The following is a 26,223-nucleotide window of genomic DNA, read 5'->3' on the forward strand; positions in this document are numbered from 1 at the left end:
CAGGTGCTGTACAGCAAAACACGACCTTGAAGTCTGGGCGTACTGCCAGTTGTCCTGGGATATTTGTAAACTTTTTGGGTACTGCCAGCTAGTTTTAGAAAAGAAAAAAAAATGCTTTCTCTTTTTAAACTGGTCTTAAAGGGACTGCATTTCATCGGTTTTTCCCTTGTAATGCTCAGAACGTACTGGGACTTAATTAAGTTTGCCAGTCTGATCCATGGAGCTTGGTCTCTGTATGATAAACTAAAAACACTGATGGAAATACCTACCTGGCTTTTGTATATGATGTGGCATTCAGCTCCAGAGGGAGTAACTCCAGATGAAGTTGCTAACTCTATGGAACTTGTGATTTTTAAACAGACTCCTGGCCACTCCTTTGAATTCATTATGCGTTTTCTGAACGCCCATCCAATGCTTGTTATGATTGTGGTGTCAGTCTCCCTGAATATACTTTTACTCAGTATTTGTATTTATAATATTTTGAGAAAACCCTCTCCAGAGCCAGAGAATACTGACTGGCAGGGAGTTTGGAGGGACTTAGGAGAGACTTTAGAGAAATGGGCATCACCAGTGTCATGGAACTTTTCTCCTGAACACCTGCAAGATCCTGAGAACTTAAGCAGATATTTGAGACAGGGATGTTGCGGCTCAAACAGATCTGAGGAGGCCCAAATTATTTGGGGTCTGGCTTATGCTTACCGGGCCCTATTCAATACTATCCCAGAGAGGCATAGAGTTTCTGAAATAGAGCGAGAGAGTCTCCGAGCCGAAAGGGACAGTCTCCTGATCCAGAAAGAGAGTCTTTTAACTGACAATCAGACTCTCCAGTCCAATCTAGATGCTCTCCAGGCTGAGAGAGACATTCTCCAGACTGAGAAAGATGCCCTCCAGTCTCAACAAGAAGCTCTCCAATCCAAGCGAGACGCCCTCCAGATCGAGAAAGACACCCTCCAGTCTCAACAAGAAGTCCTCCAGGCCGAGAGAGACGCGCTCCAGATTGAGAGAGACGCCCTCCAGACCGAGAAAAACGCCCTCCAGACTGAGAAAGATTCCCTCCAGTCTCAACAAGGAGCCCTCCAGACTGAGAGAGACGCCCTCCAATCTGAGAGAGACACCCTCCAGACAGAGAGAGACACCCTCCAATCTGAGAGAGACACCCTCCAGTCTCAACAACAAGCTCTTCAATCCAACATGGACACCCTCCAGACCGAGCGAGACAACCTCCGGTTTCAACGAGATGCTTTCCAATCCAATATGGATGCTTTTCGGTCCCAGCGAGATGCCCTCCAATCTGAATTAGACACCCTCCAATCTGACCAAAAACACCTCAAAGCTGAGTATCTTTCCTGCCAAGGTACATTATTCCATTACGAAAATGAACTGACCCATGTTCGGGCTCAACAAGACAAACTCCAAGGTGAACTAAATTCCCTCATAGCTCAGCGAGATGAACTTCGAGCCGAGCTAGAGAGAATGATCATTAATACTAAACAATATGATCAACCACAGGTGATACCAGAATCGATGTCAGTTGCCCCTGTTAGAGGACGGAAAATGAAAAAAGTCTCAACTCCCTTAGAAGAGAAGAAAGAGGAGGAGCTGAGAGTGGAAGAAGCAGACTCTGAAAGAGAAGAAGAGAAAGTAGAGGAACCAGACACTGCAAGAGAAGAGGAGAAAGGAGGTCCAGAGGAGTGGTTCAGAACTCTAGATTTTCCAGTAGGAGGGCTGAGTCACCCAACAAGATCACGGTCACCAACGCCTAGAAGGGCAATGAGCCCTGATAGAGTAGGAGATGGAGATGAAAGAGAAATTGTTACTGATGTTACTCGACCTCTGAAAATGAATGAAATTCGAAGTTTGAGAAAAGACTTTACACGCCACGCAAGTGAACCTATTGTCACCTGGTTACTACGCTGTTGGGACAGTGGGGCCAACAGTGTGTGGCTAGATGGTAACGAAGCTCGCCAATTGGGTAGCATTGCCAGGGACTCTGCCATTGATAGAGGCATTAGTACATGCCACAACAGACCCTTCACTCTCTGGAAGCGGATGCTGATAGCCGTGAAAGAAAAATATCCCTTCAGAGATGATCTGTTGCCTGAGAAAAAGAAATGGTCTGATATGGAAAAGGGCATACATTATTTGAGAGAATATGCTGTAGTGGAAATGTTACATGACCCTGCATTCATTCATGATGAACCAAACCAAGAGCATGACCCTGAGAGAATCAGATGTACACCAATTATGTGGCGTATATTCACGAGGACTGCACCAGACAAGTATGCCAGTACATTAGCAGCAATGTATGGCAGAAGACAAAGAAGACCCATTATAAATGACCTGATTAACAAACTTCAAGACATTGAGTTACATTTAACCCCTCTACGAGCTTATGTTTCAGCCTTGGTAAAGGTAACTGAAAGACTGGACAGACTAGAGAGCAATCAAGAAGATATAATGGACGAACTGACTACTGTGCTTGATTCTGACGAAACTGATAGATTTGATGGGAACCAGGATTCCCAAAACAGTAACGTCTCAGCTATCAAAAGAGGACGTTCTCCTGCTCGAGGAAGTGACAAGAGTAAGACTATGTCACGTATTGCCTTGTGGCGCTACCTACGTGACCAGGGGGAAGATATGAAGAAGTGGCATAAAAAACCCACATCTGCACTTCAGGCACGGGTAAAAGAGTTACGAAACAGATCAACCATCAGGGTGAACTTCTCCAAGAAGGTGACTGCTCCAGTGACTGCCGGACATGGCAGTAGCCGTAAAAATAACAGAGGTAACAAATAGAGGGGCCCTGCCCCCAGCCAGGGGGGGGAAAGGGATAATAGAGTGTATTGGACTGTGTGGATTCGATGGCCTGGCACATCAGAACCACAGAAATATAAGGCCCTGGTGGACACTGGTGCACAGTGCACTCTAATGCCCTCGAGTCACCAAGGGACAGACTTAATCTATATTTCTGGGGTGACTGGGGGTTCCCAAGAGTTAACCATGTTGGAGGCTGAAATAAGCCTCACTGGTAAAGACTGGCAAAAACATTCTATTGTGACTGGCCCAGGGGCTCCATGTATACTTGGTATTGATTACCTCAAAAGGGGATATTTTAAGGATCCCAAAGGGTATCGATGGGCCTTTGGAATAGCTGCTGTGGACGCAGACAGCGTTAAGCAGCTGTCTGCTTTGCCTGGCCTATCAGAAGATCCGTCTGTTGTGGGGTTGCTCCAAGTGGAGGAGCAACAGGTACCGATTGCTACAAAAACGGTGCACAGACGGCAGTACCGAACCAACAGGGATTCCTTGCCTCCCCATTCATAATTTGATTCGTCAGCTAGAGAGCCAGGGAGTGATCAGCAAAACTCACTCACCTTTTAACAGCCCCATATGGCCGGTGCGTAAAGCCAGTGGAGAATGGAGGCTGACGGTAGATTACCGTGGCCTGAATGAAGTCACACCCCCACTGAGTGCTGCTGTGCCAGACATGCTACAACTCCAGTACGAACTGGAGTCAAAAGCAGCCAAGTGGTATGCCACCATTGACATTGCTAATGCCTTCTTCTCAATTCCATTGGCCACAGAATGCAGGCCACAGTTTGCTTTCACCTGGAGGGGTGTTCAATACACCTGGAACCGTTTGCCCCAGGGGTGGAAGCACAGCCCAACCATTTGTCATGGATTGGTCCAAACTGCATTGGAACAGGGCAGTGCTCCTGAGCACTTACAATACATTGATGATATCATTGTGTGGGGCAATACAGCAGGAGAAGTTTTTGAGAAAGGAGAGAGAATAATCCAGATCCTTCTGCAAGCTGGCTTTGCTATCAAGCGAAGCAAAGTGAAAGGGCCTGCACAGGAAATTCAGTTCCTAGGTATAAAGTGGCAAGATGGACGTCGTCACATCCCTACAGATGTGATTAACAAAATCGCTGCCATGTCTCCACCCACTAGTAAGACGGAGACCCAAGCTTTTTTGGGTGTAGTGGGCTTTTGGAGAATGCATGTTCCAAACTACAGTCTCATTGTGAGCCCTCTCTATCGGGTGACGCGGAAGAAGAATGATTTTGTGTGGGGCCCTGAGCAGCAGCAGGCTTTTGAGCAAATTAAGCAGGAGATAGCCCGTGCCGTGGCCCTGGGGCCAGTACGGACGGGACAGGATGTAAAGAACATCCTCTACACTGCTGCTGGAAAGGAAGGTCCCACTTGGAGTTTGTGGCAAAGAGCTCCTGGAGAGACCCGAGGCCGACCCCTTGGATTCTGGAGTCGGGCATACAGGGGGTCTGAGGAGCGCTACACTCCAACTGAGAAGGAGATCTTAGCCGCGTACGAGGGGGTTCGAGCTGCTTCCGAAGTAATCGGTACTGAAACGCAGCTCCTTCTGGCACCTCGATTGCCAGTGCTGAACTGGATGTTCAAGGGAAAGGTTCCCTCTACCCATCATGCTACTGATGCCACTTGGAGCAAGTGGATTGCGCTGATTACACAGCGAGCTCGGATGGGGAACCTCAGTCATCCAGGAATCCTAGAAGTGATCATGGACTGGCCTGAGGGTAAAAAGTTTGGAACAACACCAGCAGAGGAGGTATCACGTGCCAAAGAGGCCCCACCATATAATGAACTACCAGACAATGAAAAGAGATATGCCCTGTTCACAGATGGATCCTGTCGCATTGTGGGTAAGCACCGCAGATGGAAATCTGCTGTGTGGAGCCCCACACGACGAGTTGCTGAGGCCACTGAAGGAAAAGGAGAATCAAGTCAACTTGCAGAGGTAAAGGCTGTCCAGCTGGCCTTAGATATTGCTGAACGAGAGAGGTGGCCAGTGCTTTATCTTTACACTGACTCATGGATGGTGGCAAATGCTTTATGGGGGTGGTTACAGCAATGGGAACAAAATGGTTGGCAACGGAGGGGTAAACCTATTTGGGCTGCTGAACTGTGGAGAGACATTGCTGCCCGAATAAAGAATATGGTTGTAAACGTGCGGCATGTAGATGCTCATGTTCCTAAGAGCCGGGCAACTGAGGAACAACAAAATAACCATCAGGTAGATCGAGCTGCCAAAGTTAAGGTGGCTCAAGCAGACTTGGACTGGCAACACAAGAGCGAATTATTTTTAGCTCGATGGGCCCATGAGACCTCTGGCCATCAAGGAAGAGATGCAACATATAAATGGGCTAGAGACCGAGGGGTGGACTTAACTATGGATGCTATTGCACAGGTTATCCATGACTGTGATACATGCGCCACAATTAAACAAGCTAAGAGAATGAAACCTCTTTGGGGGGAAGGGCGATGGCAAAAGTATAAATATGGGGAGGCGTGGCAGGTTGATTATATCACCTTGACACGATCTCGCAGTGGTAAGCGTTATGTGCTCACCATGGTGGAAGCAACCACTGGGTGGCTTGAAACATATGCAGTACCCCATGCTACCGCCCGAAACACCATCTTAGGGCTCGAGAAACAAGTCCTATGGCGACATGGCACTCCAGAGAGAATTGAGTCCGATAATGGGACTCATTTCAAAAATTCTCTTGTAAATACTTGGGCCAAAGATCATGGCATTGAATGGATTTATCATATCCCCTATCACGCACCAGCTTCTGGTAAAATTGAAAGGTACAATGGGTTGTTAAAAACCACGTTGAAAGCAATGGGTGGCGGAACTTTTAAGCACTGGGAGAAGCATTTGGCAGAAGCCACCTGGTTGGTCAACACTCGAGGATCCATCAATCGCGATGGTCCTGCCCAATCCAGATCTCTACCTACTGTAGAGGGAGATAAGGTCCCTGTAGTACATGTAAAGAACATGTTGGGAAAAGCAATTTGGGTCCTTCCAGCTTCTGGAAAGGGTAAACCTCTCTGTGGAACTGTTTTTGCTCAGGGACCTGGGTCCACTTGGTGGGTGATGCAGAAGAATGGGGATGTTCAATGTGTACCACAAGGGAATTTGATGTTGGGCGAGTGCAGTCATTAATTCCATGTATATACATATATACATTGTGTGTATTTAATGCATGTCAATCATAGTTCTTCTATACATATATATCAAACATGATGTAGTGATGTGGAATAAGGGGTGGAATGTCATGGTTTTATGATTTTTGGTACTGGTATTCCACATCATACCATCATGTAGTGCATTTAAAGAGTTAATGCTCCAGCTCCGTGGATCATCGATAGTTCCAGGTATACCTGTCTCAGAAGAGAAGAAGAACTCCATTCCCCAGAGGACTTTGCGATGCTTTGCGTTCTTACGTGTTTACGCTCAGAGGGAAAGATAAAAACTGTCTGCGGTCACGGGACATGCTCTCTTTCCTTTGGGATCGACTCAGCAGTGGGTGCTCGCTGCCGTCCGCCTTCAGCGTTAGCGTAAGGCCTTCGGTTTATCGGACACTCTCTCTTGCTCATTTTATTTGATTTATTAGCTTTAATTCCAATTATATTGTATTATATTGTGTTATTTTGCTTTCCGATATCTTATTTAGTAAATTAGCTTTCCTCCTCAGATCGTTGCCGCTGTTTTGTTCCTAGGCCCATCTCCCTTTTCCCTTTTCCCTTTCCCCCTTCCCCTTTCCTGGGGCGTGGGTCCGTGGGTCCCCCGCACCAATCGTCACGGAACCGGGCCGAACCTGCCCGTAAACCGTTGACACTTGTATATTTGGTGCTTGCAAGGAACCTGTTGGCATCCCCTCATTATATTTTTGATTAGCCTAAGCATCACTACTCTGAGGGTTAGAAAGCTTGTCATGCTTTTAAATTTATTTAATATCTGTTCCTCATGTTTACCATTGGGCCAAATTAGTCTTTTAGTTGCAATACTAATTTCAATAACAATTAGTTCCCCTTGTTGCATTTTCTTTCTTGAGTGCATTTAGATATTGCAGTTGTCTCCTCTGCGCTTTACTGATGTTAACCCTAATAGCCAAGTTGTTTTTATTGATTCGGGAGATGTGGATTTCTCTACTTCCCCTATGCACAGTATTACCTGGTAATTTCCTTTTGCACTTATCTTGGTTTGAATACAATCTCATTAATTTTAGTGACTATAACAACATATACTATTCCAAATGTGGTCCAGACAGTTTCTTTAACGTTTTCTTTCCTTTACTGGAGATGCATCATATTCTAAGGTTGTTTCCTTTTTTGCAACTCTGAAGTGTTTTTGCATAAAAATAAGCCATGTCAAAAATCAAGGGTACAGAAAGTCAAAAATATTATTCCTGATTTCATATGTTCTGGCTTTATATTTACTTAATGTATCTACTAGAAGTAAATATAAAAATAGTGTCTTCCCGTTCCTTTGGTTTAGTTATTGTAAGACATCTGAAGGAAAATTTTGGACTGTTACCAGCTTCTTTAGTGACAGTCCACACATTGGTTTCTAGCACATGTAAATGCAATGTGATGAGGAGTTGATTCATCTGATCAGATGGACTATGAAAGCTGCAACTGTCATACGTACTTGTTTGAAATTTTCTCTTAAGCAGCAGAATTTTCCAGCAATGTTTTAAGATCTTCTTTGTTCCTTCTTGCTTGGGGAAAGAATTGACTGAAATGCTCCTAGTTTTAAGACTCATTCTCTTGTAGTAAAACTTTCCAGTGTACCCTACCTGCTCAGAAAATGCAAAAAGCTCACTATGTGTGATAGGAAAGGAAGGAGATAAGAGAGTGAACTTTTCCTTTCGTGAAGTACTTCCTAAATTTTGTTTGAGTCCATGTCTGCTAGTTTTCATGTGCAGAAACTCATCAGCTGGAACTTTGTAAATTGTTTGAAATCTGTAGGGTTGTCTGCAGCATCGCTGAAAAAGAAATGTGAGGAACTGCGCAACCTACATGAGTTCTTAACATGCATGTTTTGATAGCAGCAAATATAAACAGTGAACCAAACAAACTTCTGTGATTGATTTTAATTGAGCTATTTTTCCTTTCTGCCAATATGAAAAAAAAAAAAGGATTAGAAATGGGGGAAGATAAATGTTTTTGAGGTCACAGCACTAAGCTCTTAGGGATAGCTTCATTCAGGAGCCATTATTGTGTATTCTGTATAGACACAGACTATTAAGAAGAAATATCAATTTAGATGAAGGTCTCCAGCCTTTACTAAATATTTAGTGAAGTAAATTTGGGGCTGCTATAATTGAGTGATTATTTAACTTGATCCAGCATTAAATAGCAGCAGTGTAGGGAGGAAGGAAGCACAATGCTGGGAATAGCTGCCCAGTGATGGAAGAAACAATGGAAAATTTTCTTTGTCTATAGTACTTGCTAAATGGCAGTCTCAGAAACCTGTCTCCTTGAGACGGGTACAGAAAGCCATGTGAGAAATACTGAACAGCCTGAGGACATCAATATGAATTGAGTGGGAATGTAATTAAAATCAGGTTTATCCTGGAGTTTCGATGGGAGTATTATTCGTTGATATTTTATTAGGAGCTGAAGTTCCTGGTGTAACAGAAGTAGCTGTTCTGGGAGCCCCTGCTGGTTCACAGTAGTATAGCTAGGTCTTTGCTATCTCCTATCCTGCTTATCATGAGGTGGCCAGAGCCTCACGCAGGTGCAGTCCTGAGGACTTGCACGTGGCTGGGCAGCTGTTGCATGTTGAGAAGCACATCTCTGCTGCTACCATCCACAAAGTTCTGAATTCTCAGCTGAGGAAGAGGTGAAAGGTTGCTTCCTGTTTCTATGTAAGATTATTGATAGGCAAAATGTTTAAGTCCAGAGGTGGCCTTCAGGTCAGAATTCAGAATCTCACACATGGGAAATAGGTGAACAGCAGAGTGCATGCAGGCAGTGATGTTTGATAGCTGCCCTGAGTAACTAAGCTGTCCTTTCTGCACTTGTCCTCACGTGGAAAGCCCGTGGAGCAGAGGTTATGGTTTTGCCATTACTTACGTGTATAGGATTTTGTTGAATTTCCTGTGGTGTACAGAGGCCCGCAGCATGGGAAGCTAGCTACTCTCTCTTCCATTTCCGTGCTCTTATGCTCATGAAGGCCACCTTCATGAAATATTTCTTGTGCTACCACCGTGTATACTTCTAATTATTCAGGACATTTTCTTGAATAAAATTTCTGTTTCATGACAGCACAGCTGAATGTAAAGATGCTCTTATAAACTGATGATGGTTCAACTTGCAAGAAAGGTCAGAGCCATGCAAGCTGCTTTGCTACATTCTGTGCTTTCACAATACTTAGAGACCTAGAAAAAGCAGGTGCATGATGCAAGATAGTATGGAGGACTTCCTCAGCTTGGAGAGATGCTGATTTCTATATCCACTCTGGAAAAATTCACAAAACTTTGTATTTTATGCAAATCAGGAAAAGTTGCTATAATAAAAGACAATTTCAGAACAGTCGTTCTTGGAACATTTTAGAATGATGGGCCTAATTGGTAAGTATCTGTAACAGTGCCAAATTTTAAAAGAAGGAATCTTCATCCTGTTAACGGAAAGGCTATTTAAGTATGTTGGCTCCTTTAAGAGTTTTAGCTTTGGATCTCCGCCAGTGCAACGGTAGAAAAGAACTGCTACTTTTAAAGTTTTGTTTGTGTGTTTCTAGCACTACTGCAGGGGGAGAAGTCTATCTTCTGACAGCCTGCAGTCTTTGGGTAGGAAATAGAGCTTGAAAATGTCATCTCTCCCACAGTTGCTAGGAAGTTCATAGGCATCACTTTACTGTGGTGTTCTTTACTTTAATCTTTGAAATTATAACTTCAGCCATTTGGCTTAGTTTTCCAATCGGAACACATGCATTATTTCCCTCACCCTCACTCAGTCTTACTTCTCAGTATTTTTAAGTAGTAAATTAAAGCAGTTGGGTGATGCTGGGCCTGGTAACCTGAGCTGTTGTTTAGCTGTGTCATGGTGCTTGTGGTGAAGGGAACAAAGGAGATAATGTAAGTTGTAAGAGTTCATGAAAAATCCACTTGATGAGATTATCGTCTTAGCTTAGCTGATAATGGTAGGTTTTTGTATTAGATGTTCATATTCCATGAATTCCTGCTTAAGACATTGGAAGAATATTAAAACAGCATAGAATATATTAAATAGATGAAAAGTGTAGGGAACGGATGGGCTTCAAACTGGTGTTTAAATCAGGTTTTCTAAATGAACATGAATGTTTCTAATGAAATAAACAGATTACCATGCACTTCTTTGCAGCAATTTGAAAGGGGTATTCACCGGGAGACATATGGTAAAAATAAAGGAAATATAATAATAGTAAAATAATCAAACATTCCTAGTTTTTTTTTAAAGTCAAAAAAGGTTGGGAGGGAAAGGAGGAAGAGGAGAAATTTGAATGTCTGTGTTTGGGTTACACATAGACAGACGTTTGTATGTTACAAAATAAAGGATTCTCTTCTGTCCTCAGAAATAGTATCTGAAAGCAACATGGCTGTTACAGAAGTTGGACGTGAATGCTCAATGTTATCCATGTGTGTAACTGAAAGGCAGGCAGGTCTGACAGGTGCTGACGATGGGGCCAGTAACTAGAAGGAATTAGGAATAAGTCAGGATGTCTTGACAGCAAATGTAAATGGGAGCAATATGAAGCTCTGAAACATTTAGTTCTTGTGTTTCTCAATTGTGTGCGCTGCTGTGGTTTGTAGTAATGACTGTTCTTTCTCCTGCCTGGTTGGTATCATTTATTTTTTGTTTACCTATGATTCTTTGCAATGTGTTTTTCTTCTAAATACTGAGTTGTTTGGTGTATTTTTGGTTTTTTTTTACTCTTACTACTTTTATAATTTTTTTTTAGTGTACAGTTTTAAAAAGATGCTGTAGGAGCATGCTTCTGTAAGTTTCTGCTCGAGTGTATCAGTAATGATTTTGAACACTGTTGAAAAAGTCATCTAAATGGGAACCTGTTAAGATAGTCCTTGTGGAGATAACAAAAAAAAAATCAAAAACATTGGAAATACAGATAAATAGGATAGACTTTTAAGATGAATAATGGTGAAAGGAAAAAGTCTGCAGCTATGTAAGAATGCCCAGTACTTGGACGAGACTGAGAGTGTAACATCCATGGATATACCATGAACAGATGACATGAAAGCATGTCCCCAGTGTAAAAAAAAGTTACTTATGAATTTGTTAGGATCCTCAGCCCTCTGTTACATACAGGGGAATTAAAGGCAATTGCAGCGTTGGCGGACAGTTCCCATTTTGGAATGATGGATTCTGTTCCAATACCCAATCCTGGATTTTGTTGCAATAGCAGTGATTTCATTTCAAGAAAATATACATAATTATTTTATTGTGCTTCAGTAGAAATATTCTGGGCTTGTAAGAAAGAAGAAATATAAAGGGTGAAGAAGATACACAGATCTGTATTGAATATAGACTTCTGTTTGTACTGGATTGAATAGGAGGGATTTAAGCTGTGGAGTTCTTGCTAATAACTTAATGATTCCTCTTGGAATCATTAAGTTATTAGTACTGTATTTTACTGAATTTACAGAGCCAATACTGTTGTGAGATTTCTGTGTGCTTTGAGGTGCATAGGACAACAAAGAACCCTTTTTTGCCTGCTGCAAACTCCATTTGTAAAAGCTGGAAGTTTGGCTTAAACACATAGTTGTTGTTCTGGAGTATTATTTTTATAACAATGGGCCTGAGTGCCCCCATTCTTCCACATTCTCTCTTCTATTTCTGTTGGCTATATCAGAGATTATGTACAAAATGCATACTTAAGGAAGGAAAAACAGAGTGAATAAGGAAGAACATTGATGTTTGGGTGACTTTCAAGTGCATCTGCCTCCTTCAGCAGGCACTGTAATGATCAAGCAGATAATGCAAGCAGCTGCAGACTGAGGAATGTGGAAATCTCCATCCACATATAATTATTTTTGTGACTTATTTCTGGATTCCTTCTATTTCTTCTATAACTTTAAAATAGTGAGAGAGTATCTTTCTGTAATATACCAGCATTATAACATCATTGTTGTGGGCTTTTTCCATCGTTAGCTTATAAGCATGCAAAAATTCTATTTTTGACTGCTCTTTTCCATTAAGTACCGCTTTTAGTGAAGGCTTTTTCTGTCTCATTACAGTAAATACAGATTCCTGATATTTAAGTTTAAAAGAACCCATTTTTTTCTTATTCATGTTATGCGTTGTATGTCCGTCCCAATTTAGTTACTCATGATGTCACAGCACCTGTCTGCCTACCTTCTGAAGTCCTTTCCACGTTCTGTACCACTCAGTTTCATTCTGATTAGCTTGAGATGCTAGGTGGTTTCCAAAAATGATTGTCTTGTTACTCAACTGTAATTTCTAGAATATCAGTGAACTTATTGCATACCCTTTCCAAAAAAAGGATCCCTCCACATACCAAAATGTATTTTTATTTCCATCTACTTTGAAAGTTGTCTGTTGGTTTATTCTGGATGCTTGTTGCTCTGCAGAAGTACTTTTCAGTTTCTGGAGGAGTTAGCAACAGAGTTGGCTTCTAACCTCACCTTCCAGCCCCCTCTAAAAATGATAATTTTTAGGAGAGGTTGCCTCAATAGAACAAACAAACAACAACCACCACCAAATAAATACAATTATTTTTGAAGTGAAGCTCCAAAAGGTACAAAAGCAGCACCTGAATAATGAACAAGTGGCTTTCTATCCATGCAGATCCCAGTGGTCTACTGTATAAAGCCAGAATGCCTCCCTTATTTTAAAACAAAGTAGGAAAGTTTTACTTAACTATATCATATGTAAACTAATGCATTTTCTGTGAGGAATACATTTCTTCTCCCCTATTACATTACTCTGTCTTAGTAGCTGGTACTGATATGCACATGTTAATAGTGTGTTTCTGTAGGCCAATACCCACCTATATTTACATATATATTTACATATGTTTCATCTCCATGTTTGTCATATTTCATGCTTAAATAGACTCTTTTCAGGATGTTCTGGTAAAAAAATCTCTATTCCTAGCAAACTTATTGCTGACAAAAGTATGCGTTATGTGACCTATCTGTGTCAGTTTGCTTAGACAGGTGAACAAATTCTGGATAAATTTTTATTGCCTTCATGTAAACTAGGATTGAGGAGGAATAGGAATTCTTGTCTTGTATGATTTTGTTTGACAGCAATGAAAATTTTGAACTTGTTTTTTTAATAATGTTATTTTCTCTTTCTTTAACTGAAGCTGATTCAACAGGTACTCACTCTCTATATACAACATACAAGGACTATGAGATCATGTTCCATGTTTCTACTATGTTGCCGTATACTCCAAACAACAAACAGCAGGTGAGGTAGACTGTGTGACTGTTTACTATTAATTTTTCCTATCTCAAAAGTAGGTGAAGTAATGGATAATTATGGCAAATGCTATTTGTTACTAGCAAAGAAAACAATCAGAAGTGAAACTGACCATCTGTGTCAGAAAGATGAGCAAGGCAGGTGATTGTAGGTACACTGTAGATCTCTGTAGATAGTTTTCACCATAGGACTGTTTTCTATCTCATAATGCATTATTTAGTAAAAAGAAAAATATTTGTTTCAATGTCAGTAGTGCACTTGTATTACATGTCTGCAAACATGACAGTTTTCAGCTTTGTTCAACAAGGTCAATCATACTTTGATTCAGCAAACAGTAATTTGTGTGGAATCAGAGGTTACAAATGGGGAATCTAGAACACTGTGCAGCTGCTTTAAAGAAGATGCAAGACAAATTCATTTTCTTTTATTTTTATATTTTTTAATATACTGAAGAACTTTGTAGGCTGAGCTGTTTTTTTACTTCAAAGTTCCTCATCTTTAGAAAGAGAAGGAAACTAAACAATTAGGTTATTGATGAAAAACAGCCAAAAAAAAGAAGTGCTTTAGTAGTCTTAGATTTATTGGAAGTCTATCAGATAATTATTATAGACTATCTTAGCAACAATGATAATGGTTTTTACTTGAAATTGAACTTATCTCTGGCTTGCAAAAATGTGCAAAACGGGAAATGTTTCCCAGCTTCCATGTAGTGCTGATTGATGACTCCTATTACATATTAGCAACTGTTTGTTATTGATTTTCTCATTTCCATTTAACTTAAAATTTTCTCTAACAAGACTTTACTATTGATTATATGGTCAAATGAACTGTTAAGAAAATGCCTGTTTCTGAAAATTATTAGACAAATAACTAACATTGTGCTCCTTATATATGTCATCAACCATTTTGATTTTCAGCTTGAAATATAGAATTGAACACAAGTAATAGAAAAAAAAATCGTAATACTTTAAAAACTATAAGAAAACTTTTAACGTGTGTGTTTTCTTGATTATTTTTTTTTTTTTAGCTTCTGAGAAAGCGACATATTGGAAATGATATTGTGACAATAGTTTTCCAGGAGCCTGGAGCACAACCATTCAGCCCAAAGAACATTCGATCTCACTTCCAGCACGTCTTTGTCATTGTGAGAGTGCACGGTCCCTGTACTGACAGTGTTTGTTACAGGTAATTATCACTGGTTTCACTGCAAACATGGAATTGAGTGCAAGGACAGATGTAATTCCTCTTTTGTATTCTCAGTATGAAAATGGGAGGAAGGATTGAGATTTTTGGATATGTAAATTTAGAACATTATTTCTTGAAAAGTACGTAGGCACACATAAGTATCTAAAGGAGCCACGTTCACTGAGGAGATGGATGTACTCACTTTTGCTCACTCTCTTGTCAAGCATTCAGGAATGATTTTAAAATTCTGTCCTCATTTTTCTTCTCTTCATAACAATATTTGAGAAGATTTTTTCCTATTTACAAATTTACTTTTTGTTCAGGTAATTTAGGCATCTAAGTATGCACATTCATGCCCTTTTTGAAATGCATGGACTGAGAAAAATATGAATAAACCTTCAAAAAGCAGCTAACATCTTGGAAATATTTTATCTGAAGTATCTCTAGCTCTTTATTAGTTTCTCTCCAAAAATACTATTTCAGAGCATTATGCAGCAAAAAAAGTAGAGAGAAAATGCTGATTGATAGTGCCATATAACAAGGGACTGCAAAATGAGACCCCTACTTTTAGTGTAAATATTTTAACCAAATTAAATGTAGAAATAATGCCTTTGACTTGCTTTTTTTTTAAGATCAGTCAAACTTCTTACTTTTCTTACGTTTTGAACTCTTGCTGTATTTTTATTTAAAAATATTAATTTATCTCTGCAATTTTTTAAAAAATTTAAAATATGAATGTCAGAGCAGTGGATTTAAAGTAATTGTCTTGAAATGAGATAGCCTTAAAATTTACTTGTTTTTACTGAAGTAGAAATGTGTCACTTCAGTCTATGCTTACGTAGAGGAAGAGCTAAGGCAGCTGAGTGCAATGTCTCTGAGATCATATATTCATGTTTTTCACATAACTGTGGTGAGGTTTGACGGTTTTTCCCTCCTCACAAGCTTGTGGTAATGTTTGTTCATGCAGCGGTACTGGAAACAATGCTGAATTTTGTACGTGCATTAAACTTTTTTGGAGTAGACATGTTAATGTCGATACTTGTTGTAAGGCAGGTTGATGACTGTATATAACTGGGTGGACTTTTTATCTTCAGATTATTTCCCAACCCTTTATACTAAAAGTCTACAAATTGTGAACCGCTTCAGCTGGAATGTTTGAAAGGTTGCCTGGGTTTGAATTTTGCTTATAGCTCTCATTTTCAGTTGTACTTCTAAAGACAAACTGCTACTTGGTTTATGTAGATGCAACTTGTTTTTAATTTTTTAGACATTTCAGCTCTTATTTTGTCAGAAACTGATTTTGAAAGAAATGAAAAGTAGGAAGTCCTAGGAAATCCACAAGGACTACGAATACATTTTCCATCTGAATTAGTGTATTTACAGAGACAGATCTGCTTTTGCTAGCTGTTTTAAATAGTGTGACTCATGATTTCATATTTTTTCATTATGTAAAACATGGTAAAGATTTATACTCTTTACACTATGAAAAATTTAAATATCTCAGGATTCTATGTCTAGCCTAAAGGCTTTCACATCTTTTTTTTTTTTCAAGTGTTTGCAACTGAAAAGGCTAGAATCTTACTGATTACTAGTAGTGAATGAAATTGAGATCTAAAACATTACTGCTTCAGACCTGGATTTTTAGGGGAGGAGAGAAGAAGTGGGGAAAAAATAAGAGTGTCAGTATTGATTTTAGAATAGCCCAGGTGTTAAGGGCCAATTTTGTGATTTTCTTCATGCATGTTGACTTTCAGGCTTGTGCACAAATGAGACTGACATATAAGATGGATACTGCTAGTTCATTATATGTTCTATGTACTGTCTTTAATAAAGACTAAAGTCCTTTCAACTTTTTTTTTATCTTCTTCTCTTGGTACAAACACTTTGTTTAAATTTGTAGAATTCTGTTATGAAAAGTTTTTCTAGGAAAATTTTCAGAGTGTGACTTCTTTTCAGTGGATTATTGGGAACACTTTCATTGGTTCCTAATTCCAGACTAAACAGGAAACCATGTAGCATAAAATTGTACTGGAATTTACATGAAGAACTGCATAAAAGGAATAAAATTAAGCACTGTCTTTACCAGTGATTCTCCCTTGCACTAAAGATAAAGGATATTTCAGAAGCCTGGTTTCTCTGTCAGAATAACTCACTTGAGGATTTCAATAAATATGTTTAAGGAGTCAGGTTAGAATAAAGTGTAAAACTAGTAACAGCCAACCTTCCAAGTGAACCATCATATACATTTCTAGTGCATTTCCAGATGTTTATTTTCTTTATAAAAAACTCCATTACCGTGATATTTTGGCCAAAATTGGTTAACACTTTTTCTTATCTAATTCTAGACGTGCTAAATTGAGTTAGAACTATTAGAGTGGTAGTTGTTACAAAGTTTTGCTGCGCAGTTGATGATTTCTACTTAGGACAGACTGCTGACTGAATGAGCCTTTCAGCAATTCAATTGGTAAAATTATAGGCTACAGTAGTAGAATATGTCAAAAATTTGTTTGTTATAATGAAAAGGAACAAGAATCAGAACTACAATACCAGACTGATTATTTTATCCCTCCCCCCAAGAAAGTGCAGGATTCTGCATTTGGAGTTTGCTTTATGCTGTGATACAGAGGATGGCTGAAAACATTCCTAGATGGAGAAATACTTGGCCTTCTGCTCATATAAGAAGGGAGACATGGTCTGCACGCTGGCAAGATTAAAATGAAAATATAAGCTTATTACTGGGAAAAGAAAAAAACATGGAGGGGTTATGGAAAAAGGGAAATATACTTAATGTATTCAAAAGATGCTGAATTCACTACTGTCGAACTCTCTGCAGAAGCATCTTATTTTCATATTTCTTTTAGTGTTGCTGTGACAAGATCCAGAGATGTACCATCCTTTGGACCACCTATTCCAAAAGGCGTCACATTTCCTAAATCAAACGTGTTCAGGGACTTCTTACTAGCCAAAGTCATCAATGCAGAGAATGCTGCTCATAAATCAGAAAAGTTTCGTGCAATGGCCACCAGGACCCGTCAAGAATACTTGAAAGACTTGGCAGAGAAGAATGTTACCAACACACCTATTGACCCTTCTGGCAAATTCCCCTTCATCTCACTTGCTTCAAAAAAGAAAGAGAAGTCCAAGCCTTATCCAGGAGCAGAGATCTATAGTTCTGGTGCTATTGTATGGAGTGTCCATGCAAAAGACTACAGCAAGGGTATGGAAATAGACTGTCTCCTAGGCATCTCTAACGAGTTTGTAGTCCTCATTGAACAGGACACAAAAAGTGTGGTGTTTAATTGCTCCTGTCGAGATGTGATAGGTTGGACTTCAACTGACACAAATATAAAAATATTCTATGAGAGAGGTGAATGTGTTTCTTTGGAGAGCTTCATCAGCAACATTGATGACATCAAAGAGATCGTCAAAAGGCTGGAGGTTAGAATGTGTTTTCTTGTTTGCTTCCTCTTTGCTGTCTCATCTTACTGCATCACCAAGGCTTCAGTTGCATCAGTGCTTAGGATGCCTGAAGCCATCCTAGTTGCTAGTTGTTAAATTTATAAAGACTTTCCTGCTTTTGTCTCAAGATTCTCTATTGATCTGATGTTGAATTGTTTTATCAATCAACATAAATTGGCTGTCAATTGTCTCCATATTTAAAAAAGGGGAAAAAAAAAGGAAAAAAATGAAAAACAGGATCTTCAGATGCATGAATTGATCCTGCACAAAAGATACTGAATGTCACCTTTTTTCTTTTGTATGCTTTTCCTTATTTTCTCCAGTTTATGAACTTGTTGAATCTTGTTTCAAATGAAATTAATATCTTTGTCTTATTAAGTTGCTAGCAGGGTGCAGCCCTAATTCATATTGCAAGTTTAAGATATTCACTCAATATGATACGATAAAATAAAAATGCAGTGAATCATAGTTATCTTTCTATAAAACATCTATGTTCATTTTTTATCTAATTAAGTCCTGAAAGAATGTGTTATATTTTGCTATCTTTCCTGTAATTTCACAGCTGTAGTTAAATGATGACCAGGAAAAAGGGAAAAATGTGTCCTGTTAAATTACTCTTGACCGTATTCATGTTTATGGTAGACAGACAAGTTGGCATGGATTACAGTTTACTGTGTCTAATAGCTTATGCCACTACATTATTATTCTGTTTGAAAATAATCTTACACTTTACTGAAACAGCTGGAAATGTACAGGTTGTCTAGTTACCAAATTGTATAAGATAAAATAGAGACACTTGTCTAAATCCATTTTGTTATCTGTTGAGTGTAGCTGTATTTTTTTCTAAAATTCCTGTGGTTTCGGTAAAAACTTCAAGGCAAAACATGGATTATTGAGCTCTACTAAAAATGCCAGTTTGAGTAATGAGGTTGTTTCACTTAATTGTGTGTATCCAGGACTTGGATACGTATTTTCCCTTATCGTGGCCTGCTGTTGTCCTTGAGATTGGTTGATTGTACAAAAATTATTTTACATTTATGAACACTGAAGTTATATGAATAATCATTAGATTTCCTATTTCAACCCACAGCTTGTGACTAAGGGATGTGAAACAGTGGAGATGACTCTGCGTAGGAATGGTCTGGGTCAGCTTGGCTTCCATGTAAACTATGAAGGCATTGTGGCAGACGTTGAGCCCTATGGGTACGCATGGCAGGCAGGACTGCGACAGGGTAGCAGGCTGGTGGAAATCTGTAAGGTGGCTGTAGCCACTCTGAGCCATGAGCAGATGATTGATCTTCTGAGAACATCGGTGACAGTGAAGGTTGTCATTGTCCCTCCATATGAGGACTGCACACCACGCAGGTATTGTGTAATAGCAACCTTTAGTCAGAAGTTATATTTTGATTTGGAGGATGGTGGAGGTGGGAGAAATGCTGGAGATTGTGTTAACCTTCAGAAACCACTGCATGGTTATAGAACAGCATCCGGAGTTGAAAGGTGAAAGAAAAACTAACGAAGAATTTTCACATTCTGGGCCCCACAAAGTATCTATTGTACGCTGCCACTTAATTATTTGTCAAAATAAGTGTGTGTATCCTTTAAGTTATACATGGAAATCAAACAACATATAGAGAACTGTGCCTGTATATGCATCAAAAATAATTGTACGTTTCGTTCCTTGCTTTCGCATTTGTTGATAGTTTGTAGTGCCTCTGGATGTGTTCTTGAAAGCTGTGAACAAACATTTTGTTTTCTCCTTTAATGAATAAGTTGGGCACTAGAATCTTTCAAATCTATGGATCTAAGCATAGAAATTCCTCCAAATTGCAGTTCTTTTTTTTTACTCCATAGAAGATCTTGTTGCATCTCTCTCACTTCCAATCCTTTTTAAGCTTGCGGCTTGTATTAACTCTATTGTTCTTACAGGTTTTAAATGTAGTTTGATCAGAAATAAGTATTAACGCATGCTTTTTTCCTAGATTTCTGTGTTTTCTCTATTTTTCCAGAATTCTTACTGCCTAAAGTTTTTTTTTGTCATTTTTACTTGTCCCCTTGAACTCATCGATTGTCCGTAGTGTTAAGTTGCATTCCTAGCATCTTGTATTAAATTCTCATAAATGTTATACGATTAAAATAGAATAATCTTTAATAGACGAAATTTGCCCTGTGGCTAGCTCAAGATTTATATTAAGATTTACCAAGAAGGAGAAGTACAGTTACAAAGGATCAATATGTTCCTTGCAGTCACAGACTAGGTTTTGCACTGCTGTGTTCTACTCAGTATTTTCATAGGGATAGATCTTACTTCTTTTTATAGTTAGCAACATTGGAGCTGAACTTAAATGTACATTTATTACATTAATTCGAAAATATTCTTTAAGCAAAAACTTCATATTTACATAAAAGCTAGAAGAATCCATATTTGTTTTTTACTGTGAGCCATTCTAAACCCTGTTGTAACTGGTAGCAAACAGGAAAGAAATTTTATTTGTCCCCTAGTTGTCAGTGGAAAATTGAATACGTCAGGGATTAAAATGCACAGTGGCATAAGGTCACCCATGAGGTATTTGGAAAGCTTTTGTGTAGTATTTAGTAGCCCAAGCAAATGGAATGTTCAGCTGCAATCATAGCATAAGGATTAGAGCAGAAAAATCTGTGTGGAAAGCGCAGATCCTATTATTTCTGAACTAAATTAAGTGTAGCCAGAAGCAGGCTTAGCATTTGTGTATCCATATGCACATCAGGAAAAGAAATTACTGCACTTTTAGAAATACTGTTCTCAGCAGCTGTGGGTTTTCTTATTTTGTAGTGAATGAATGCACACAGTAGATTACCTAATTATAAAATTTTTAAAAGGAATTGTTTATCCTGCTTGCTTTATCCAAAATCATTAAGGTTTAGAAACTGTATTGAATTGGTGACTAACCTACATAGATTGCTGAAGATTTGACTTTAATCTTTGTGCAAAGCATTATCTCTTTGGTAATCAATTTTCCAAAACTTGTGCCCTTCCACTGGATCCTCTGATGGGCACTTAGTATTTCTACTACAGTAGTTTATACAGACTATAGCTAAAATGAAGATTGGTGTAGTACATTCATGTGGAAAGCAATTCCTGTCCTAATAAATTGATTGACATAACGTTGGAGGAAGAGCAGGGATATAGTTAGATGAGATGATTTGCCAGCAGTCACATTTGCAAGGTTGGTAGCAAATTAAAAACAAAAACAAAAAACAAGCAAAACAAAACAAAAAAGCAAACTAAAAAAAAGCCCACACGCATATCCAGATTCCTCGATCCTCACAGATTAACACGTTTCACGTAGGCAAACCTTATTAAAGTTATATCTCATTTAAAGATAGTCATTAGAACATTGCCAATGAAATCATTTAATGGATTGTTGGCTGGCCTGGAAGTTGATGACACAGCAACAAGAGGGAGTTGTGTTCTTCCTTCTCTAACTGTAGAAATGTCTACAAAATAGAAGAGGGATAGTTAGATAGTGAATTGACTTCGAAAAATGAATTTCCTGATCATCTGCATTTGCCTGACAGTGTTTCACATCACACAGACTGATTTCCTTTCAGGTGAAGATGAACTTCATGTGCTTCAGAAGCACGCCTTTTGCCTTCCAAATGCTAAGTTAATTTTGTAGGTCAAGGCTAGAGTTAGACCAAAGTAATATGTGTATATTGTGGACAGCAAGTCTTCAGAAACAGCTGTTTCACTCCATTTATCCCTACTGGGTAACCATTTTGTTTTATCTTGAACTGGGAAGAGATGCAGCTAGTTTTTAACATTAATGGCGTAGTCACTTAGAGGAGGAGTTAATAGTAGAAAGTTTTGCACTGATTGTTTACAGAGCATGACATTCTTTTCTTCTGCTCAGGATAATGATCTGAGTAGGTCAACAACTAAACACAGTAAATATTTCAGGCAAATTAACTTATGTATATTTCTCAAAACTATCCTTACCAGAGCTGAAGGTCACATTTACCTTCCGAATCACTCTGACGTATTTCTTAATGTGTATACAGAAGTTTACCCTGTATCTTACATGAACTATTTTGGTTTGTGTCCTGTCTTAGCCCAGTTTTTATGCTGCCCTGTTCATGTTTATCCTCAGGAAGCTGGGGATATCTTCTGTTTTGGCATCTATGATTATTAGCTGGTGTTTTATCTTTTTCTAAGATAACTTTCTTCCTGTTTTTTTTGTGCTTCTGTAGCACAGTAATCAAATGAATAGTAGCAAAGCTTTTAAAATACATGTTTATTAAAAAATATATTGCATTTTCTCTTTCGTTTAATTGACTCTGCTTCTGTCTTCAAAATTTTATCCTTGTAGACAGAATATATTTATTTTGCTTTTTAGAACAATGTTTTTGTAACAACGTTTTGCTTTATTGTCCTTTTTCTTTACCAGAAGTTGTTCAGAAAACTACCGTATGCCAGTGATGGAATACAAAGTGAATGAGGGAATGTCATATGAATTCAAATTTCCCTTCAGAAATAATAACAAATGGCAGCGAAATGCAAACAAAGGACAGGGATCTCATGTGGCTCAGGTACCATCTCAAGTTCAAAGTCCAGTGCCATCTAGGATTGGCTCAGGGAAAGGAGAAGGGAAAATGCCACCCCCAGAACGAGCAGCCAACATCCCCCGAAGCATCTCTAGTGATGGACGCCCATTGGAGAGCAGGAGGTGTGTATCTTCTTTGCAAATTGCTTTTTATTGCTGTTCAGAATTTTGTCTGGGAAAAAGCAGAACAGATTTATCTTTTACTCTGATCTTTAATTAGTCATAAGTCAATATGAATATGAATGAAACATTAGCAAAAAGAAAATATTTGCTTGGCTTGACTAACCAGAAAATAAATGTGCTACTGGATGGGCAAGATGTTTCACTGCATTGAGGGATATTCCTGTATTTCTGTTTAGCTTTTGAGTGACATCAGAGTTTTAGATCTAATTTTTCTTGAACCTCTGCTATTTAATGAAGTAAATTAAATTTCATAGCTTGTTTATAGTCTTGGTGGAATGATCTAAAGCTCCTGAGGTAGAAATAGCATTTAACAGTGTTGAGTAAGGAAATCCTGACCTGTACAGAAGGCAGATTTATTGACTGGGACACTTTCAGACTTTTTAGACTGGAGAACAGATTGTTTTAAGTTAGCATTTCTGTAGAGCATGGAAGTTTTTGTTTGCTTTTTAAAAAAGGAAGCAATTATTAAGAAAGGTATCAGGCATAACCTGTCACAATTTCAAATGAACTATCATTGTTTTGCTTATCTGTACAAATCTGTTGCGTCTCTGCATTTGGGAAGAGATTTGTTGAGGGAAATAAGCTCATAGCTCATGTTTTGTAGAATTCCTTAAGAAAAATCACATGGAAGTTGCATGAAGTAGAAAATTTAGAGATGTAATGAAAGAAGGTCAAGCATTTTTTCAAATCCAGAAGATCTGAGGATAATTAAAAAAAATACATTAGTTGATACAACCAAGACCAGAAAACTGCCAAGGTGAAATCACTTGAAGCTTGTGTAGGCCACAAATTAACAAGTGGTACTGGTTGGTAAAGATTTCATTTACTTGCTTTGTTTTTCATTAGCTGTTGTCATACTTCTGCATTTAAACAGATTAGATGGTGTGTCTGATACTTCCCTTGTAGCTTTCTGTAAGCTCAGTTGATGTGTGCTTAGAACTTGAATCGTCAGTAAATTGGCAACTCTGAAGTTATTGATAATACATATTTTATGCCTATATGTTGTGGTGTGTGTGTGTGTGTATGGTGTGTGAGTATATATATGTAAGTATTGTTGTTTTCTTTAGATGATAAGGTTATTTGTGAGGAAGACTGCAAAAGCCAGGGAAACACCAGACTTAGTTCTCTCTCTCATGGTATGTTTGGACCAAGATAAAAATTGCATGGCTTCATGCCATATCTGCCTGTTGAAGTTGGAGACAGAATGGGTGATAAGTTTGAAGGAAAAGGGGAAGGTCTGGCTGGTTTTTATTTTATTTATTTATCTATGGGGTGTGGTGTTTGTCTTTTTTTGTCTGTTTTTTTTTCCCCGTATGTCCAATGCTGTAGAATCTCACTCTGTAATTATGGGAGGCATAGTAATACCTGGGCAAAGTTTCAGGGAGTGGCAGAATATCAGATACAGCTGAACTGCTGTTTTTTCCAGAAGCTTCTGACTCTTCATGGTACTAATAGGAGAGTTTTGAGAGGTGTGGTATTATTAACTGTGCTTTTCTTGCACATAAAAATCCACATGGACAACACAACACACGTAAAGCATCCAAGATTTATCCACTCACTGGACGCTTTTAGAAGGGAAGCTCTGGCCTGACAAATGCTTTGCAAAGGGAAGATTACGTTTCCATATACTTTGTATTCGTTTCCAAAAAGTGAAACTTAAACTTTCCATTTCCTTCATTTTTAAAAGCTTGTAACTGCTGGTTTGTTTTTTTCTTTTTTTTTTTTTCCCTCTCCAGACATTCTTTTAGGGTTGTTTTTTTTTTTTCATTTTTTATTTCAATGTGTTATATTGGATTTTTTTCATCCTGAATCATATATTGCCAAAGGAGCTTTTTGTTTGGCGGGGCCTTTTTTGGGATGCCCAAAAAATATATTTTATCTGTCTGCTCTAAACATGTTAATCTTGACTGGATCAAGTTTAAATATAACAGCAGCTGCATGAGGTTAATGCGTTGCCAGTTAAAGTGAAGAAATACACTGTTATGTCATTTTAAAGGAATATGGAGTAGGGAGGAAAAAAAACCAGTGAGATTACTTCAATAAGATTACTCCATTTGTCATTTTCTGCACAAGAAAAGTATTGTATTTTAGGAAGCTCAGATATTTCCATTGTTATTGTGTGAGATTTCTACAGTGAACCAAGATGAGATTTTCATAGCCCTCTCAATAACGTATCCTTTTTTTATGTTCCCATTGGCAGTGATCTCTAGTCCTGCTCAGAGTAGGGCTGGCTCATTTTCCATTCTCCCCAGTCCATTAATGCTTTACTAGTGAGAGTCAAAGCTGAAGTTGTCATCAGCCTAACAGGAAGTAATTTTGTTTTCATATAGAACACCTTATCATTCTATTGGTTTTAACTTTCTTTTGTTAGCCATCTGTTGAGAACACGGGAGAGAGTCAGAGGAGTGTTACAGGTCCTTACTATGGCTCATTAGCGAAGTTGTGCAGATTGCCTGTATTTCCTTACCACCATTCAAGCTTCACTTTCCAAAGGAAGGTTCTGCCTAATTGTCAGTGGCCTGGAAATTTACCTGTGAGGATCAATATCATTAAGCAATTTCAGAAATCAAGTATAGCTACGGTCTAGATATCACTAGCTATTATTTCTGTTTCTTCAGTGCCAAGCCCCATGTAAGCCTTGCTGATGTTTGACTGATTTTAATGCTCAGGTTTTTGAAACTGAAGGTGATGTATATCATGCCTTGCTCCTGCCACTGACAGCAGATTCTTTGTTTTTTGTCTGCAGTGCAGTGATGGTGATGACCAGTTTCATCCATGCTAAGAAACAGATAGTGGTTTAGCTTGTAATCTGTGGTTAAAGGGCATGGCAACCTAAAAGCACATAGTGAGTAGATCCTTGTAGCTCCTTGAACTTTGAATGTCAGGTGATTTTTGGAGCAAGAACTCAACGGTCTCAGGAGGTAAATGCTGTTGTTCAAAGCAGGGTAGAATTTGTAAGGATTAAATAGAAGCACTATAGTATTTCTGATTTACCAGGCCTTACATGATGAAAGCTTAACTCTTTTTTAATTACCTGCTAGAGATATTTGACTAATGATCACTTTATACAGCTACACATAGATACTGAATGAAACGAATATAGATTTTTTCCAATTATTTTTGTTACAGCTCATTTAACTATTTATAATAAAAATTGCATTATCAGTCCCTCAAACAGGTGGATTTCAGTTTTGTATAATATAAACCACTTGGCATCACTAAGAACCTGCTACTGTAGGTGCTTGACAATCCCTGATGGGGAATGTGGGTAAATGCCTAACCAGCAGAGTACTTTTTGACTTTATTTATTTTATTATATTTATTGAATTGTCTCCATGCACGCAACTCATTAGCATAGGCTTAAGTTCTCTCTATTCTCACTGTGTCCTGCATACGTGAATGTAGTCATGATTGATGTGCATGTTTGGAGGAAAAATAATCAAAAACTTCATATATCTTAATATAAATATATAATGTTACTATAATATTTAGATTGAAAAATGTGATAATTTAAATGCAAGAAATTCCTTTCATGTTAATT

The 26,223-nt window shown here is 38.6% G+C and overlaps 1 protein-coding gene across 6 annotated transcripts in view; it reads left to right on the forward strand.

Annotated features, from left to right (window-relative positions):
• Positions 1-26,223, forward strand: part of SIPA1L1 (signal induced proliferation associated 1 like 1) — a 198,792-nt gene that overhangs the window by 138,005 nt on the left and 34,564 nt on the right. For 5 of the 6 annotated variants that reach the window (XM_065754733.1, XM_065754732.1, XM_065754728.1 and 2 more), the window contains exons 8-12: positions 13,157-13,260; positions 14,300-14,457; positions 17,319-17,895; positions 19,007-19,281; positions 22,344-22,622. In XM_065754733.1, the coding sequence (XP_065610805.1) occupies positions 13,157-13,260; positions 14,300-14,457; positions 17,319-17,895; positions 19,007-19,281; positions 22,344-22,622 (1,393 nt within the window). The remainder of the gene's footprint in view (positions 1-13,156; positions 13,261-14,299; positions 14,458-17,318; positions 17,896-19,006; positions 19,282-22,343; positions 22,623-26,223) is intronic. The other variant, XM_065754729.1, reaches the window with a different exon arrangement.

The sequence above is a fragment of the Cyrtonyx montezumae genome, unplaced genomic scaffold, assembly GCF_038088225.1.
Source record: "Cyrtonyx montezumae isolate F1298 unplaced genomic scaffold, pur_monq_1.0 scaffold_10, whole genome shotgun sequence".
Lineage (NCBI taxonomy): Eukaryota > Metazoa > Chordata > Aves > Galliformes > Odontophoridae > Cyrtonyx > Cyrtonyx montezumae.